This window comes from Mauremys reevesii, linkage group 3 (assembly GCF_016161935.1).
Source record: "Mauremys reevesii isolate NIE-2019 linkage group 3, ASM1616193v1, whole genome shotgun sequence".
Classification (NCBI taxonomy): domain Eukaryota; kingdom Metazoa; phylum Chordata; order Testudines; family Geoemydidae; genus Mauremys; species Mauremys reevesii.
In genome coordinates, this window is record NC_052625.1 from 163185150 (window position 1) to 163197982 (window position 12833).

The window sequence follows — 12833 nt, forward strand, 5'->3', positions numbered from 1 at the left end:
AGAGTGGAACAAACTTAATTTTGTGTCAATTTTTAAAATAATAAACATTATAACCTGGGTAGTTATAGGCCTGTCAGCTTGACATAGAACCTGGGCAAGATAATGACGTAGCTGATATGGGACTTGATTAATAAAAAACCAAGGAGGGTAATGTAATGAATGCAAATCAACATGGGTTTCTGGAAAATAGATCCTGTCAAACTAAGTTGATATAAAAGTAACATGGCACATATTAAATGGATTAAAATCTGGCTAATGGTTTGATCTCAAAATGTAATATGTAAATGGGAAATTGTCATTGAGCAGGTTTGTTTCCAGTGAGGTCCTGTAGGGATTGTTTTTTGACTCCAAGCTGTTCAATATTTTCATCAATGACCTAGAAGAAAACATAATATCATGACTGTTTGCAGATGACACAAAATTTGGGTGGAGGCGGTAAATAATGAAGAGTACAGATCACTGATTCAGAGCAATCTGGATCACTTGGTAAACTGGGCTCTAGCAAATTGTTTTAATATGGCTAAATATAAATGTATGCATCTGGGAACAAATAATTTAGACAATGCTTACAGGATGGGGGACTCTATCCTGGGAAGCAGTCACAAACAGTGACTCTGAAAAATATTTGGGGAGGGAGTTGGCAGATAATCATCTATACATGAGCTCCCATTTGGTCTTGGGATGTATAAACTTGAGTAGAGAGCTTATTTTATCTCAATATTTGTGCTGGTGGGACAGCTGCAGGAATACTATGTCCTGTTCTGGTGCCCACAATTCAAGAAGGCTGTTGATAAGTTGGAAAGGGTTGAGAGAAGAGCCATGAGAATGATTAAAAATTTAGAAAACTAGTGATGGATTGAGTTCTTTGGTCTATTTTGTTAACCAAGAGTAGCTTAAGGGGTGACTTGATTACAGTCTTTAAGTATCCATAAGGGGAACAAATATTTAATAATGGGTCCATCAGTCTGGCAGAGAAAGGTATAACATGAGCCAGTGGCTGGAAGTTCAAACTAGACAAATTCAGATGCAAATAAGGCATACATTTTTAACAGTGATAGTAATTAACCATTGGAACATCTTACCAAGGTTTTTAGTGGATTCTCCATCACTGATAATGTTTAAATCAAGATTGGATGTCTTTCTAAAAGATCTGCTCAAGGAATTATTTTGGAGAAGTGTGGCCTGTGTTATACAGGAGGTCAGACTAGATTGTTATAAAAACAGGGGCATGAGCAGGAATAAAAATGTGACCACTTTTAATGGGGCATTTTCTATGCCCCTGCCAGAGCCTATGGGGGGCAGGAAAAGCTGTCAGCTCCCCAGGGCCAGAGAAGTTCTGTGCCCCTGCTCATTACTGTGAGGGGCATGCCCCTACTTGCCCCCACTTCTGCACAACCCTGGTCATAATGGTCCCTTCTGGCCTTGGAACCTATGAAGACAAATTGGGATCTTGACCACAATATTGCTTGTAAAAATCATCCTATAACAATATGTCTTTAATTTTTATTCAGTAGTTTAAGAAGGCTTGGGTTTTACACACGTCACAGTTTACCAGCGTGAATGCGAAATGTTTTTAAAGCTTGAAAGACACAAACTCTTATGTGAAATTAGTTATCCAATTAAATAGCATGCATAATATCCCGTATTGCACTGTACAAGAAATTGGAAGATGATTAGGAATGGCTTGCTTACCCATGGCCTCCCTCATGAAAGTTTGGAAAAACTCTGGCATCTTGAAGTGTATCAAGAAGAAAATTGAAGCCTTTGAGATATGGTGCTGACAAAGACTCTCAGGTATCTCCTGGCTGGAAAAGAAGATGAATGCATGTGTTGAGCAGTTTTGGAGAGAAGCAGACCCAGTTGTCAGAAATCAGCAAGTGCAAATGTATGTACTTTGCACATCATGCGTAACAATGGAAATAACCTTGAGAAAGTTACTGTGGAAGGGATGGTAGTAGGTCATCCTACTAGGGGATGACCAATGAAGAGATGGATAGATGATATGAGGTAGATCACTAGGAGGTCAGCTTCTGAGTGTGCAGAGCTAGCAATTGATCAAGAAGGCTTATGAAAATTCTGCTATGATGTCACCAATAGTCAGACATGAAGAAATGAATTTTACTTACTGTATGTTGTCCCTTTGCGATAATGTTGTTGTTAATGGTGCTTGGTATATTATATTTACCCAGACGTATTCTATTTAGAGATATATAGTTCAATTATAAATTATCAGGATAGCATACTATATATTTTTTTCCAGTGGATCAAATTCTCTGCTAGTGAAACTTGGTGCAGTTCCATCGATTTCAATGGAACTGCGTCAGTTTACTCCAGCAGAAAAATTAACCCAATATTTTTCTTGAGATCAATGATGATCCATTTTATAAAGCAACTGTTAGATGTGGCTTTGGTCTTTTTTTTCTTTTTGTAATTTACTTTAGTATGAATGCATTATGACACTGAATGTTTCATTGGCCATATTGATGGCTGGCAAAAAAACGTTCTTTGCCATCTACTCAGTCATTTCTTCTTAATAACCCCATGAGCTGGTGGTGAACCAGTGCCACAATGTAATGTTAAACATGTAAGTTGGAGGTTCTGTTTTTAAGTTGAGACTTGAAACTTAGGTCCTGGGCAATTGTAACAACTTAAGACCTCTTCTGACCTTTTATAATAGCATTTGCTCTGATGTTCTAGTCAAATTCCAGTTTGTGTAATTATATTCCATTTATTTAAGTTCCCCTTCCAATTCAAATGGTTAAGATATATTTCCTCACTTCCTATTATTAACTGCTGCATAGTATTTCTGTACTTCATTAAACAGTGGTTGTGATCCATCCCTGTGATGGCTGCATTTCAGCTAGTGAATTGTGTGTGTGTGTGTGTGTGTGTGTTAGAAAATTGGAGGAGTAAATATTTAAGGTTGCTTAAGTGTTTCCTTTGTAAGAACCTGTTTTTCAGAGTCTTATAACTTTCAGAAACTTCCACCTCTGAAGCTAAAATCTTTTGGTCATCGGACCAGATCCTGGACGACACCGTGGCTTCCTTTGTGCTTCTTTAGCATGCAAAAGGACCTGAAAGCTGCCCTGAATGGACAGAAAAGGATTTCCTTGGCAGAAGGGAATCCCTTACTAATATAGAGTTAATGTAGGGGTGTGTGGTTTGTCTCTATACAGATTCTATTGTACTACCTTCTCTGCTAAGAAGTTTTATTTCAATGGATTATATGGACTCCCTTAGGAAGAATGTTACTCCTCCACTTCTATGACCTAATCTGCCTTCCTTCATGGTTCATAGATAGCTTTTAGTATATCACATTGTTTGTTTGTTTTTTTAAATTCCATTGTGTGTCAGTAATGCCTATTTCAAAATCTTTGATTGCCAGGCATTCTAGTTCACCTACGTTTGCTTTTAAGTTTCTCATCTTGATATACTGAAATGTACAGTGTGAAATCCCAACCCCACCTAAATCAGTGGGAGTTTATCCATCAACTTCAGTAGAGCCAGGATTTCACCTTTGGCTTTTATTTTTATTCAATTCTTTATTTGGACAGTCAGTTATTTTTCTGGAATTTACCTCTGTTTTTTCAACTTGTCTGACTGTAATTTCTGTCCTGTCCAATTGAAGAGCAGGGCTAAAGGAATGCACTGGAACAACAGAGGGGTGTGTGGGTGTTCCATATTGCAGCAGTGCCTTTTCTTTGAAATAATACAAATAGATAAGTAAAATGCGTGTTAGCCCTATTTAATACATTTAATTTTGTTTAACTCAACAGCAAATAAGTGTTCTTTCAGCAGTTGTGTACACTTCTAGGAGAGTACTATCAACGCTGTAATACGGTGTGTTATAAATACTGATCCAATTTGTGTCTAGTTATAACATGTGGGATACTTACTATTTCCATACAAATGTTATTAATTTGAATTTACTGCAAAGTAGATAGACATGAAAATCAGACCAGTAATCTTGGGATTCAAAATCCCCATTTGGGGCCTAATTCTGCAACCCTTATTCACAATGACTAGCACTTATGCACATGAGAACACCCACTGAACTCCTTCAATAAGTACTAATGAAAGGGTTGCAGAATTGGGCCCTGAATTAATTCTCCTTTTAAAATATTTTTAAAATGAACATTCTTGGCACATTCTGCTCCCAAGTACTCTTCAAATTCTCAGTTATGACGTTAATAATTTATAGCAAGATCTTGACTCTATTAAAAAACAGAACAAAAACAAACAAACCAAAAAGCATCCCTGAACAATTCATTGTGATTGCATGTGTCAACTCATGCTGTTCTCTGTCTCAGTAATGAAAGCTTTAATGTGTATTTTTAAAAGCTTTTTGTTGAGGCATAGTTACAAATAAAATGTTAACATACTACATCATCCATTACTTATTACTTATTCAGGATCAGGTTAATAGTCCAAGAACCTGGCTAAAGATTCTAGCTTGTTGGCTGGGTGTCCTCCTCCTCTGAGTGTACTAAAAAAGTTGACAACATTTCTAAATTCTGATGCTCTTTTTAACACTTCTCTTGTGTATGTACTTGGTGTGAATGCTTTTCCATTACAAGGGTAGGCCATATTTTTCTATACCGTAATTCCACTGAAAGAGTCCACTTTTCCAAGAATGTGCAGTACAAAGTCTAGCTGCGAGCAATAAAACAGAAATTGATTTGTCATTGTGTTTAAAATATAGATCCTTTATTGACGCATTAAGTAAGTTGGCCAGGGGATCTCATTTCTTTAAAAACTGGTCTGATATCAATATATATATCTTGCTGTTTAGGAGCTAGTGATGGAGGTAATAAATAGACTGTATCCTGTTTCTCTTCAGTGGCAGCCCATTTATCTTTGGCTGCAGAGTGGCTAGTTTACATGCTTCTGCCTCTTTTCTGTCTTGACTTTCTGTCTTACATGGAACAAAATCTCAGATCCTTACAGTCAAAATGTGCATTTGGGCTAACTAACTCCCTGAGTTTGTTTAGAGAGGAGTTTTATGGTTCTTTGTCAGTCAGGAGAAATTTCTTCTTCACTGAAGTAAAGATAATACTTTCTTATAGATAATATAGCCTGTGCAGTATGTCATACATACTGACAAAGCAAAACTTGTCAACAGATCTGCACATTTAAAGAATTATATATTAATGAAATCAATTTCCAATGTTTTAAAAGACTAAATAATAGGGACTGGCATTGAGAGTTGACAGAGGTGCTTTAAATACAGTTCTGAAAATAATTTCAAAGTTTTTGGAAGGACAGCTTTTACGTCTGTGTTCTTAACTATGCACTGTCAAAATCTAGCCCTATTTTCCTTTCCTTTCCCTTTTTAATGTAGAGTGCTCCAGGGCCAAAATTGTTACTATCTTGGATCAGTGGAATGAAAATAGATCTGAAAGTAGGAGAAAGGGTTGTGTGGGAAAAGAGTGTAGTGGGGCTGAGTGAGACTCAGTTTGTCGGCTCATCCCAGCTGAACTCAAGCTCTGAACCCTTTGGACTTCTCCCATCACTAGTAGACATGCACTAACTCTTGATGAGACAGATAAATGGATCTGAACTCTCGACTCTGGACTTCCCAAATCTAGTAAGGTACGGAACCCTAATGCAGTTGGGGATCTACCATTGATTACCCCATAGGCTTAAAAATGACAGGTGATCTTGTTTTTCATACATGTAAAATCACATTGAGTAATTGTGTGGGCTTCTTCAATGCATCAAAACAAATATTCTGCAAATATGTCCTCTCATACTATTGGGCCAGAACCTCAGCTAGTGTAAATTAGCATAGTTCTGGTGATATTAATGGAGTTGTGCTGGTTTACTTCAGCTGAAGATCTGGCCCTCTGTTCTTAAAATACTGTGGAATCCTGATTAACTAATTTTGTGGTTAGATTTTAGCTCCTGATTGAGCTTTGCTGCAAATAAAGAAGCATCGGAAAATATACATAAACAAAAATGTGGCTGAGAATTAATATATATGTGTGGAGAGGACTTCTTATACTAGGAGTGTTGCTTCATTTTGCAGCGTGGGTGCCAGAACCACTTAGCTCTGACTTGTGGTTCTCTTGCTCATACCACTGACAAGAGGACACTTTTATGCTATAAGATGACAGCATGTGTTAATTTATATGATGTAGTTTCTTCTTAAATATGTAGCAATTATGGTGCACTTAACACTGTTCCAAAATTTATTGCCTCAAAAAGAAGTAGTCAGCTTTCCCTGTTTTCTTTCCCAATTATTACCTACAGTCATGTACGCCAAGATCATTTGTGTCTCTCAAATAATTTCTGCTGTACATGTAACTAAACCCAAGTATCAAATCCTTCTGCAGCATTCATTTTGTCCCTGTTTCTAATTGCTTTACACCATGACTTCTTTCAGTTTTCTTGATATTCTTTCCACTCTGACTTCAGGAATTTGTATAAAACCACGGAGGGTTTTTCCTCTTGAACTGAAGACCATTTGGCTTATGGAGTTTCCTTTAACTGGAAGTTTGTCTGGTTTTGTGGCTTTATTATTTGCACAGTTTTATAACATCCAGTTTGTTTGGATTTTTTTTAAACATAGTGAATGCACAGTTAATCATTGGATTAGGATATGCATTTCACTCCTTTAATTTAATTTAATCTTTTTTCATAGTTGAAAGAGACAAGGACTTTTCTCATCAAAGAAGGCACTACAAAGAGTTTCGATTTGACTTGACTCAAATCCCACATGGAGAAGCAGTGACAGCTGCTGAGTTCCGGATTTACAAGGACCGAAGTTACAATCGGTTTGAGAATGAAACAATTAAGATTAGCATATATCAGATCATCAAGGAATACCCAAACAGGTACTATTATTTTTTAAAAATCCTCATGTTAGCATTCTCTCAAATGGAGAAGTGATAACGGGACATTTTTCACAAATTCATCTGCATCTGGACATCTGCAAGATATTGTCATCATCAGTTAATTTAAAAGGCTGTTAATTCCTGGGAAACAACAGAAATTCAGCTAAAAAAAAATCTTGTACAAAATGTCTTCAGTGTTGGCAAAGTTTTTCCAGCCTGATTACCTAATCTGTGCACACATACATATACACACTCTCCATGTTTCTGTGTGCAGATGGGTTAAGTTAACTGTTCTGGATGATTAAATGTCAGAATCGCATGCCCAATTTAAGTAGCCAATGTTAAAAAATTTAACCTTCATTGAAATATGGATACCACAAGCATTAACTACTATATACTATGCAGTTCAGCTTTATTTATTTTTGTCACAGCAAGAGCTGTATTGATTTTTTTTCAATGTTATTTATTTTTTAAATACAGCCAAGAAGTGATATGTGTGTCTGTGAGTGAGTTAGGCAGTGTAGTTGTGGCCGTGTCAGTCCCAGGATATTAGAGAGACAAGGTGGGTGTGGTAATATCTTTTACTGGACCAGCTTCTGTTGCTGAGAGAGACACACACATTTTGCTCCACGGGACTTACTATATGTTAAAGATTAATGCAAATATAGCATTACAAGTGGACAAAGCAATAATCTTTGAGTGGAAGTTTACGGAAAGCTCAGTAGGACAGATTGTCAGGTGTGTCCAGCACCTAAATAAATAATCAGATTTTCAAAGGAGCTCAGCACCTGGAAGTGCTCATTAAAACCTAGCAGCAAGCCCAATCCTGGGTTCTCCCTTTCCTACTACTAACCCAGAAAATAGTCCTTCAAAATGATTTAGAGAATCTCCTGCTTAAATATATGGGTCCAAATAATCAAAAGATCTAAGAATTTGGCTTCCATGGAAATTCTTACTTTTGAGAATCTTCTTTAGGTGCCAACATGGGAACAGCTGGATGTTAAGCTGTTTTTGAAAATCTGGTCCTACATGTGGGCCACATTGGGTTTCAGAAATTGTATGGAGGGCTGCTTAGGGGAGGCTGTGCCTCCCCAAACAGCCAGGCATGGCCCGGCCCTACCCCCTATCCAATCCCCCCTGCTTCTCGCCCCCTGACGGCCCCCCCCGGGACTCCTGCCCCATCCACCCCCACCTGCTCTCTGTCCCCTGACAGCCCCCAGAACCCCTGCCCCCAACTGCTCCCGCCACCCCATCCAACCCCTCCTCTCATTCCTGACTGCCCCTCCGGGACCCCTACCCCATCTAACCACCCCTTCTCCCAGTCCCCTGATCACCCACAGAATACCTGCCCTGGCTGCACCCCGCCCCCCCATCCAATCCCTCTTCTCCTTTCTGACTGCCCCCCCCGGGACCCCTACCCCCGTCCAACCCCTGTTCCTCACCCTTTGACTGCTCTGACCCCTATCCACACCCCTGCCCCCTGCCCACCACCTCAAACTCCCCTGCCCTCTATCCAACTCCCTCCCCCAGCTCCCTGCCCCCTTACTGCACTGCCTGGCGGCGCTACAGCCACGCTGCCTGGTGGGAGTCAGCCATGCCACTGAGCAGCACAGAGCACCTGGCCAGGCCGGGCTCTGTGGCTGTGCTGCCCCAGGAGCTCACAGCCCCACCACCCAAAGCATTGCGCCAGTGGTGGGGCGAGCTGAGGCTGTGGGGGAGGAGGAACAGTGGGGGAGGGGCCGGGGGCTAGCCTCACTGGGCCAGGAGCTCAGGGGCCGGGCAGGAGGGTCCCGTGGCCTGGATGTGGCCTGTGGGCTGTAGTTTGTCCACCTCTGTTTTAGCAGGAGACTTCATACATCATCCAGAAGGGACTTATTCAGGGTTAGTAGCAGGGAAAGGGAAATTTAAACCCAAAGTTGGGTTTCATTTTACAAAACAAAGGAATATTGTTAAAATGAGACTCTTATTCAGAATATTACTCACCACAGAAAATGGTCACCAGTAACCAGAATATTGTCTCTATAGATCTGCAGAGCAGGAGCTGATTTCCTGGGCATGCATGTTGCAAAACAATTCAAAAGCACTGTGATAACAGGTCCTAAAAAGGTACTGTGAGGAGGAGGACGGGAACCTGAGGTGACACAGATCTTTAAATAGATATAAATTAAGGTGTAAATGAAACAGGGTCTTCACTATGAATTCAAACAACTGATAAAGAAGTCTAAGTCCAAAGGCAGCTCCACTGCCATTTGCTTGTGGTGAGGTCTGAAACCTGCACAGCTTGTTGGATTCCCAGCTGCCAAATAGCAGTGGTTGCCAAGAATGTGTTTATTATTTGTGCTTGGCAAGGAAGTTCTTTGTTTTGGTTTGCAGACCTGATTACAGTTATTCATGGGTCTGTCACCTCTGGGTTGTACTCTACAAGTGGGCTACATGGGAACCATTCAGAAGCTGCAACTGCTTAGAAAGCAATTGTTACTTTGGGAAAAAGTTAGCTCCTGAGTGAAACCAAATATTAGTTTTGACATTAAAAACCCTACATGGTTTAGGTCCTGGCCACCTCAGAGGCCTCCTTCCTCCCAGTATGATACCACAGTAACTGCTGTCAGCAGATGCCGTCACCAGGACAGTCCTTTGGTTTAAGCAGGGAAGGTGCTGGGGCATCTGGAGTGCTTGATAAGTGGTCCTAGTTTCCGGAAGACACCTCTTTCCATTGTTTGGACCACCAGAGCCCAGTTCTGTTGACTTACGGTTCACAAGCAAAGACTCTGTAGTCCTAGACTTTTTATGTCTCTGTGGCTGTTTGCCCACACATGTATGTGAACTACATTTGAGGTTTGCATATGGCAGCCTGTGATGAGATGTATAGGCCCCACACAGATGAGGAAGAGGCCAGAGAAGCCCTTGTGGAAGGGGTAGTCCCACCCCTCTGGCCCTGTCAATCATGCATTATAGGGAGAAGGCCATTAAAAGGAAGGAAACTGCAGCTAGCAGGGAGGGAAGGAGTAGGATTGCCCTAAGGAGTAGGAATGCAGACTGCAGGAGTGACTCCTGAAGCTGTGAAGGGAACTCCTAGGCAGGAAGTCTTCACCCCAACCCTAAGGAGAGTACAGTGAACTCCCTGGGTAAGGGAGATAGACAGGCTGAGCTGATCTCAGAGATCTGGCCAGAGTGATTTCACCAAACCCATTGCATGGATCTGCATCATTGGCAGCACTATCGTTGCGCCAGTCCCGCCACCCCAGTTTGTGGGGAATGCAGGAAGGGAATATCACTGAATATGTGGGGATTTGTGGCTTTCATTTTGATCCCCCAGTCAGACTTAAGGAGGCCTACAAAGGGCAGAACCCCCAGGCAAATAGTGGGTAAATGGGACCTTAGTAGTGACCACCAGTATAACTCATTGGGCGTGGTCAGGTTCCCCCACCCACCCGAGGGAGGAACCCCTAAGGACTCTGTTACATGGCCTCTCAACTCATCCCAAGAATACGTAAAGTACGGATAATAGTGCAAGATTTTCTACATAACTTTGCCAATGTGCTCCCACCCTGCTCTGGACTGACCATTCCCAGTGAGGAAAGTAATGCAATCCACAGGCCAAATTCTTGGCTCTGGTCTGGTGGCACAGAGTCATGAGCTTTATTAGTCCTGTGCTTTTCAGAATTATCAGGTGGCATAAATATGCCATAGCAGACCCCTCAATTCAGGGAGTGAAGGTAGGAGAAAATGAGCACTAGAGGGATATCTCTAACTAGCTCCCATAAAGGTCCTGAGGTGGCCTGGGACAGATCTGCCCCAGGATTCAGGGGCTTACAAAGGTGACTTTGTGCACCTTTATCCTGCCCAACTCTTGCATGCAGAGAGCAGCTCAGCTGGCCATTGGGGATCAGGAGCTGCACATCCATTCTGTCCAGGGCTGCCTCTGCAGAGACTCTCAACCGTGGTGAATTTTCTGTTGTGGACAGCTGACCACTAGGGACTGGGCTGAAGCCACCAAACACATTATGCTTAGACACACAATAGCCTTTCTCATGATAAAATCTTTCAGTTACTACCAGAGTATGTTGTGGTGGAGGCAATTTTTTCCCTGAATTTTGTAACCAAATGTTCACTGTTTTGTTCAATCTTTGCTTTCAGGCTACTTCATCCTCCTTCCCATTTTCATTACATGTGATAAGCTACCTTTTGTATAGAAAATAGAAATTTTTCATTTTGAATCTGAATTTTGAAGCTGCCTATCATTCAGAATGTCCCCATGTTTGCTTTTCATTGGATAAAAGTAGAAAATCCACAAAATTTGGTCTATTTTTGGGTGAAATGGGCCCAAATTAAGGGTCACATCCTGACCCCAGTTAAATTAATGGCAAAACTCCCACGGATTTCACGGTGGGCAGTACTTCACCTTGAGTTGTAACAAAATGTGAATAAAATCAAATTTTTGTTGCAAATGTTTTGAAGTTCTGTAGTAAGTTACTATTCACCTGGGCTAGATTCTTTGCAATAATCTAGAAGTGAAACTCTATATTTTATCACATTCCCTTGAGCTATTATTTCTTGTTTTCTGTAGTTCTCTAAAATGAATAACTTGTCCATATGTAAAGCCAAGAAGGAAGAATAATCCCTATGTTACAGCCAGCTACACTACCTGATCCTGCTGCATGAAAAAGGAAGAACCAAAAGATCAAAATACCAATGCCAAAGAGTAGCCAAGTTCATGTCAGCTCCAGCAGTGCAAGTAGACTAAGTTATATAGGCCACCTCTGAGATCCTTATTTGGGCAAAACTCCCTTTGGGGATTTTGTCTCTAATAAGGAGTTGAGGACTAGACTCATTATTAGGGGCTTGTTGTATAAGAATGTTCAGCTCCAATTGGCTTTTTCATGGATATATCTGAGGGCATATTTGGAATCTTTCTCGTACAAGTCAAAAACATAGCAGTCAGCAGCTTTGTGAATCAATAAGGGAGAATAACTAAGAGAGGGAGTGCAAATCCAAAGGTTTCTAACTCCTTAGGCATGTCCACACTACAGCCCTAAGTCAACCTATGTTAGGTCAACTTACAGCCACCGCAGTAATTACTGATGTCCACACTACCCACCTTCTGTGGGTAGTGCACATCCTCACCAGGATTGCTTCCACCAGCTGAAGAGGGGTAGTGGGTGGGGCTTGAGCTCTGGGCAGCTCCACAGTGGGAACTCAGCTCCCCTCCCTCCCCCTGCAGCTTTCACATCCCCACTCCTGCCTGGGCTTCACAACTCCCTGCTCCCAGCCCAGAGTGGGGGTGGGGGCAGCTGCTTGAGATGATATAGTAGGGCACTTACATCGGCAGGACAGGGCTGTAGTGTGTACATTGACATAACTGTGTAGTGTAGACCAGGTCCCTTGAAAAAGAGTCTCCTGAAAAAATGACAGATCAGGACTAAAGGCTAATTTGAGTCTTAGGCCTGGTCTACACTACAACTTTAGGTCGAATTTAGCAGCGATACCTCGATTTAACCCTGCACCCGTCCACACAACGAAGCCCTTTTTTTTTACTTAAAGGGCTCTTTAAATTGATTTCTTTACTCCACCTCTGACGAGGGGATTAGTGCTGAAATCGGCCTTGCAATGTCGAATTTGGGATAGTGTGGATGCAATTTGACGGTATTGGCCTCCAGGAGCTATCTCAGAGTGCGCCATTGTGACTGCTCTGGACAGCGCTCTCAACTCAGATGCACTGGCCAGGTAGACAGGAAAAGGCCTGTGAACTTTTGAATTTTATTTCCTGTTTGGCCAGTGTATTTGCAGAGGTCATGCAGAGCTCATCAGCATGATGTGCACATTGCTGGGGCACATTGCCCGGCCCGTACTTTGTGAGAAGTCTGTGACCATGTCCCTCTTGTTACCGCGCTGCCATAGTCTCCTCGCCTGGTTTTGCATGAAACAATTGTCTGCCATTGCTCTGACGGAGGGAGGGAGGGGCGCCTGACGACATGGCTTACAGGGAATTAAAATCAA

The 12833-nt window shown here is 41.6% G+C and overlaps 1 protein-coding gene across 1 annotated transcript in view; it reads left to right on the forward strand.

Moving 5' to 3' along the window:
- The window catches only part of BMP5 (bone morphogenetic protein 5), a 76118-nt gene that overhangs the window by 23273 nt on the left and 40012 nt on the right, over positions 1-12833 (forward strand). The window contains exon 2 of the mRNA XM_039530962.1: positions 6644-6836. Coding sequence (XP_039386896.1) covers positions 6644-6836 — 193 coding nt within the window. The remainder of the gene's footprint in view (positions 1-6643; positions 6837-12833) is intronic.